This window comes from Limulus polyphemus, unplaced genomic scaffold, assembly GCF_000517525.1.
Source record: "Limulus polyphemus unplaced genomic scaffold, Limulus_polyphemus-2.1.2 Scaffold1219, whole genome shotgun sequence".
Classification (NCBI taxonomy): domain Eukaryota; kingdom Metazoa; phylum Arthropoda; class Merostomata; order Xiphosura; family Limulidae; genus Limulus; species Limulus polyphemus.
This window is the reverse complement of record NW_013666829.1, coordinates 65,551-72,129: the sequence shown is the minus strand read 5'-3', so window position 1 is coordinate 72,129 and position 6,579 is coordinate 65,551. Positions and strand designations below refer to the sequence as shown.

Sequence of the window (6,579 nt, the reverse complement as noted above, 5' to 3'; positions counted from 1 at the left end):
CCTACAGAGATTACATTACTGAAAATAACATAAAAATATAAAGTTTTTCTTAAGAAATGTTTGATAACTATCTAGTCATTATAAAGATTTCGCGTGTGAAATTTGATAATTTTCTGATGCATAAAAGTATTTTTAATCTTCAAATGAAAATTACTTTGCAAGTTGGATAAGCAACATGCAAAAAGAAAAAAGGAATGAGAAAAATACTGCTTAACAAACCATAAGACTTAAAAAAAAATTGATATTTTGAGTATGAAAGTCTGGTAATGTTCACCGATAATCTGCCAAATTTCATGAACGTATGCTTACTAATTTAAAGTTATAGCATGAAAACTATAACAAGCACAAAATGGTTACCAGCTTTAAATCACTGCTGGAAAACAAAAACTGAGTCCCAAAGTGACTTGAAAAACACCACAACCATCTTTTTAATTCTTTTCATCTTCTGTGTTTAAATGTTAACATATATTCCACAAACAAACATATTTTCTTACTTTACTTTCCTCTTCTCCCCCTGCATCTGTTTCAGTTTCCTGAAAACAAAACAAATAGTAAATACATAAAACATCTATATTTACATATTGAAAACACAATAAAAACAAGCAAAACCTAGTAGAAATTGGCAAAATAAAGTATTAACATCATGCTGTGGGATTCAACAAGCCTTAACAATTTGGCATGTGTACAAGTAGCCTGAAGTTTTTATACCAAATGTAATAAAGTGTGAATATAAAATACAAAGTTTATACAGAATTTGTAAAAAGTCTACCATTAAAGTGGTAAGAAACAGGACTTTCTAGTATATGCTATTTCAGTTTCTAGTTCCATCAATTTTGCTGTATAGAGAAAATGTTTTTTTTGTTCATCATCATTTTGTGTTATACCCAAAAGAGAAAGATCATGCATAGATCATGGATGTGCCAAGAAAAGATTAGTACCCCAAGTGGGAAACCTTGCTATATCCTGAACAGGTATGTTCTTCAACCTGAACTTAGTTCCTGTATCAAGGGTGGAATTGTACATGAGTGATCATCACTATAAGCCAGCCCCAAACAGATGGCTGAGGTTCCACTATTCAGGGTTGGAATTAAGGGGTCTTAGTCCTTATATCCCACATTGGTGGCTAGGGCAATTGAATCGCAATGTTACATATAGATATACTTTTGATTGGATCCCAACCTGTAGCCATAGAGTTATGAATTCCAAACCACCAGAATCACGATGAGAAAGTAAGCAACACCAAAGTGGACAAACCTTCTCCTCCACTTGAAGAAGCCCAAATGGCAACACCCCAGGCTCGGAATGACGCGATCGTGTATACCATACTCAACCAAAGGAACAGAATTCGTCTGGTCTAGAATTATTAACATTCATCCATCCTCACTCCTCAACCAAGTGGGCAAGGAGCCACAACTGGGTAGCTGAGCATCAAATTTGAACCGATATTACGAGTAAGCTGGTGCCACTTCTACCAACATCCAGGTAGGCAGGACCCACAACTTTGCCCTCTTTTACAAGACTAGAGGAAAAACCTCTGTCCACTACCCCAATGACTGGAAACTAGGTGTGGTAAGGACTTCCTAGCTCCACTAGTACAATCTGGGGGGTAATGCACATTGGGGAGTCCTGAGAAACACAGTGCTTTGGAAACAGTGCAATAGGTGAACCAAGTTCCCTATATTTTTAAAAGCAAACTTACACCCATTCATTCAATCTGATGATCGACAGGGACAGGCAGGATCCCCTTTAGCTTTATTCATGATAGTCCATGAGTGGTGGTCCAGCATAGTATGGTAATATCACCTGATGAGCTCCTAGGTGGTCTTATGGAACACCTTATTTCTACAGAACCTGTTCCAGCCAGTAGTAATTATAGAGAAATAGTGGTTGCTAGTGCAGAATTGGTTCGATAAAAGCACACTTGTTTTGGCAACACTCACCACAGAGTGGAATCCTGTGAAAACAAGGTAAGGAACCCTGAAAGGTAGAAATCAAAATACTCACCTCTCTGGATAATCTAGCAGAAATAGTTAAGATACCTACAAGGGGTAGTCAAAAACTCTCAGATGAAGAGGCTGTCAGATAAGACAAATAATGTAAGATAAAGGTATTTGGGGAGGTCCACATGCCAGTCCGCCTAGTGACCTCCAGCGGGCAATTCGATCAGGCTGCTTAAGACACAGAAAAGATAAATGTTATTAGATGCAACTCACAGGAGATACCTCGCCTTCAAAGAGAGCCCTGAATAAAGTGTTATCTAGTATCTCTAAAGGTATGAGTGCAGGCAACAAAACCTTCAAAACCCTCAGTGAACATGCTCAAGATCGTAATCTGGTTGGACATAGAGAGAAAGAGTGAGTAGATGAATTGGAGCAAAGGATTGAACCCCTTTCCTGTCTAACAGTGTTGGTCTGAGGATGTAGTGAGAATGAGAAAGTGGTTTGTGGACAAACAGTTCAAATCACTCTGACCGGTGATGTCTGTGATCAGTAGCTATGAAAAATAAACCTGCAGGTAAAGGAGATACATGGTATATGAGCGTCAGGTCACAAACAGGTGTGGAGAAAGAACATGTAACCTAAATCTACCTGTTAGGTAACTGGAAAGGTCATTTGAGACCAATTACCCAAAATGATGTGAGGAATCTGGATAGTACCAGGACTCAAAAGTATGTAGTTGCAATAATCAAATGGTAGTCAATAAGGTCACTGTAAACAATAGCAACTGTGTAAAATGCAAATACCTCTGTCAAAGAACCAAGTAAAAAAACATGTTATGGTTGACACCACTGATTGAAAAGGATTCAACCTCCTTTCAATACAACACTGCCAATAGGCATGTCATTACCTTTGAGAAAAGTGGCTTTCAGACAAAGCAGAAACTAAGCCAGATACATGTCAACCTTAAAAATTAAACCTCAATGGCATGTGAAAAACAGCATAACCTCTATGCCAGAAGCTTGAGCTATTGGATAGCAGGGTGCACCATATCTGATCATGGCTGCCTCGACAGAGAGAGCCTAAAATGAAGTGGAAGAGTTGGAAACACCAAGAGGGACCGCAGAAATCTAGGTGTAGCTGCCAATCTGGTGCAATCAACAGGATCTGGCAATGAGTTAGAAGAAGTCATATTTCGTACCCTGGGTAACATATGAAGTGGAAAGAGGTTGAGAGTGATATTCCCATCTTGTCTAAATGGAAATCATCTATTACCAAGGCATAAAGATGAGGTACTGAAGACCAAATTGCCAGTAGTTGGGTAGTCCAATGAGAGGCCAACCCACCAATTAGAGTTGCAAAATGAAATACAATCCAACCGAACCTTGCAATACAACATAGATTCTGTCAGGAAAATATGTTTAGATTGAGACAAAAGACCTGCTATCACAGGCATACCCGTTGGAAATGGCAAGCTAGAATAAGATTAGATAAGATTAGTCCCGAGAAAGGAGGTCCAAAATATGAAAATATGGAGCCCTAGACCACATGCTTCCTTGATGAGAAACATAAAACACCACCACGGTATATTCAGAAACCTGACAATGTACCCTTTAATAAGCCCAGACCATGAGACCTTATCTGTTGAAGAGCAAGAAGGATGAAAACATTGGGTAGGGAATCCTCTTTGTCTGTGCATACTCTGGAATTCCTGTTGGCATATGTACCGCATCCCTGAAGCTTAAAGACCAATAAAAGGATCGCTTGTGTTCTTGTCGCACAAGCACAAAGGATTCCAGTGATGCCCACATTCCTAGAAGAGAAAAAAACATCTGTGCAGTAAGAGAAGGATAGGGGAGTAAGAGTGTGACATCCCATTCTATAGCACTGAGCAGAATGGGAGGCAGCTGAGCCCAACTGAGAGATGAGATGAAAAATACCCAGACTGATGACATATTGAATTGGAGCAACAATAGATGCAGTAGTCCCAAAAGAGAAGCCTACCTGGGTTGTACCTGAAATTAGAAGCAGGATGTAATAGTCAAGATGTTGCAAGCAGTAACAGTTATTCATGGAATGGCATGTGCACAATATGATGGAATGAAGGGGATGAGAAAACTCATACAATACAGCAGAACCCATGGTATGCCCATGTGAGACTGAAGGAAAAAACTCAGAACTGCAGTACCTGACCCTTGTGCACCACAAATGCAAATAGTGATGGGAGTACACTGTTAAGTGCAGATAGGAGCCAACTACAACCAAGCTGGACATCTACAATCCCAGTAAAAAAATCCACACAGATTGAGGAATGATTAACTTGTGAGCTCTGGAGAATCTAGGTACTGGTATAGATAAGAAAGATTGATGACTGGACACTAATCTCCTGTTTTCATAGGCCCAACAACTAACAGGAATAAAAACTCTTATGAACCAGCCCAACTCTCTCACTACCCCCAGACCAACCAGACTCAGATAACACTAGAACTAAGTTCCAAATCCAACTGAACTGCAGGAGACAGAAACCCTACAGGTTGGGTGAAAAATAGTGGGGAAGATGTCAAATGACCGACCAATTGTGACCCAAGGTCCTGCAGGGCTTCTGAACCAACGGGTAAGATTACCACACATCCAGAAAATCTTGGAACTGAGCCCTCACAGCACCTGAAGGTAGACAATAATCACAGACACTGTTGGCGATCTGACTAAGCTGTGGAAACCTTGAATATAGACAGAATCTATACTATGTACCAATGAACCAAGGAGCTGATGTTGAGGATCGATACTCACGAACTATGACCCCCCTGTAGGAACCAACGAGATTTGAGACTCCAAAAACAGTACAGGATAGAACCATGGTAACTCAATGACAATGTAAGTGAACTATACATGGATAGTCTGGCTATACAAATAGAGAAAAATTGTTCGGCTTGTCAACTGAATTCCAAAGCAATTGAAGAGGCCTAAGTGGACTTTTGACAAGAAGAAGAGAACTATAGTATTTAAGATATAACTGTGATCTCCATAGTGTAAGGAATGTTTAAGTTGTTCAGAATAGATATATTATTTTGAAAATAAGTGGAGTGCATGATGTTTGTTTTTAATTTATCCCCAACAAGTCACAGACGTCTGCTGTAGAAGAATCCTTAGTCCAACACACCCATATATTTACTTACTTAATATATACTACTTAAAAAGTAAGTTTCCTGACAATTTAGCGAGCCATATAAAAATTTCCTGTTTACCTGTAACATTTGCTGTTCTTTCAACTCATCACCTTCTTCAATGTCTTGACTGGAAGAGTTATGTTCGACTGAGTCTTAAAAAAAAGAAAGAAAGAAAATCATAAAGAGATATATTTTGACTGTTTAAAGATAAATTATTTTTCTTAAAATCCTTTTGAAATAACTGGAAAGTTTACTTCATCATCTACACTAATGCAAATGATCAACTATGTATACAATCAAATTTACCACAAACCTCCATTAATGTAATACTATGGTTAAGATCCAACTTTACCTCATGCAAGGTGATGTTCATGTGAAGAATAAGAATACTTTTGCTCATTATACAGTATGTAAATTACATTTGAAAAACCTCTACAATCTCCTAAATGTAAATCTAAAGTCTTTTTCAGTATCCCTGCATACTGTACCAGAATTGTTGCAAACTTAGCAATGTTGGATAACATGAAATATTGATAACTGGTATCAAACTCACAATACCATGTTGAACAGCACTCTGTACAAGGTCAAAACATGCACACACTGATACTCCACCTATGCACATAGAGTTAACCAATGATACACAAGATCAACACAAAAGTTATAAGCAGTGTTTGAAGTGGGGTGGGATGAGGCAGGATGCCATCCAACTTCTTTTCAGGAGGGCCCTGAACCATTCCACTATCTCTTAGTAGACCTGAAACTGCCCCGGTATTTTTACAGTCCACTCCCACTTTCCATAAACAGTCTAATTCACAAAATGTGTAATATTTCAGTAAACATTACAAGTCTTTTGTACATAAAAAATCAGATTTTTTAATTAAGTATTTTCACTAATCATTTGTCCGTGAATATATGGAATCAAAGTACTGATTGCTCCAAGTGCAAAATGATTTTCATGTTAAGATTAAAAATACTTTTCTTCACCTGAACACCATAAAATTTCATTTGCACAATTTATAAAAACCACTTAACCCTTTCCAGATGGGTCACAGTGAAAGGCCATGTCATCGCATTTGTTGACTCGCATTCAACATTTTATTGAACTACTATGTCATGAATTTATGTCATTAAGTTTGATATCAAACTGTAGATTATAATTCAAATTTTAGTATTGTACCCTTACTAAATTTCTCAATTTAAAAGTAAATATTAAAACATTGATATTTGTGTGTCATGTGGTACATTGAATGCAGCACTGGTTCAAATTAGGTGTTTGTGATGTCAAAATACTAAGTCTATAGTTTCAAATGAATTAGGAACACAAATTACCAATACTAACAAGCTAGAATATAAAATAAGAGCCTCGTATTTTTTCAATTTGCTAAGGTAATGCTCATGTAATAAATCAAACACAGTGGCACCCTGCCCACCTCTTTCCATTTTTGGAAACACTCCCATATATATATATATATATA

The 6,579-nt window shown here is 37.7% G+C and overlaps 1 protein-coding gene across 1 annotated transcript in view; it reads right to left on the bottom strand.

The window, feature by feature from the left end:
• The window catches only part of LOC106462664 (regulator of nonsense transcripts 2-like), a 126,482-nt gene that overhangs the window by 108,338 nt on the left and 11,565 nt on the right, over positions 1 to 6,579 (bottom strand). Inside the window, exons 4-5 of the mRNA XM_013922608.2 lie at positions 5,183 to 5,256; positions 495 to 533 (exon numbers count right to left, since the gene is read on the bottom strand). Coding sequence (XP_013778062.1) covers positions 495 to 533; positions 5,183 to 5,256 — 113 coding nt within the window. The remainder of the gene's footprint in view (positions 1 to 494; positions 534 to 5,182; positions 5,257 to 6,579) is intronic.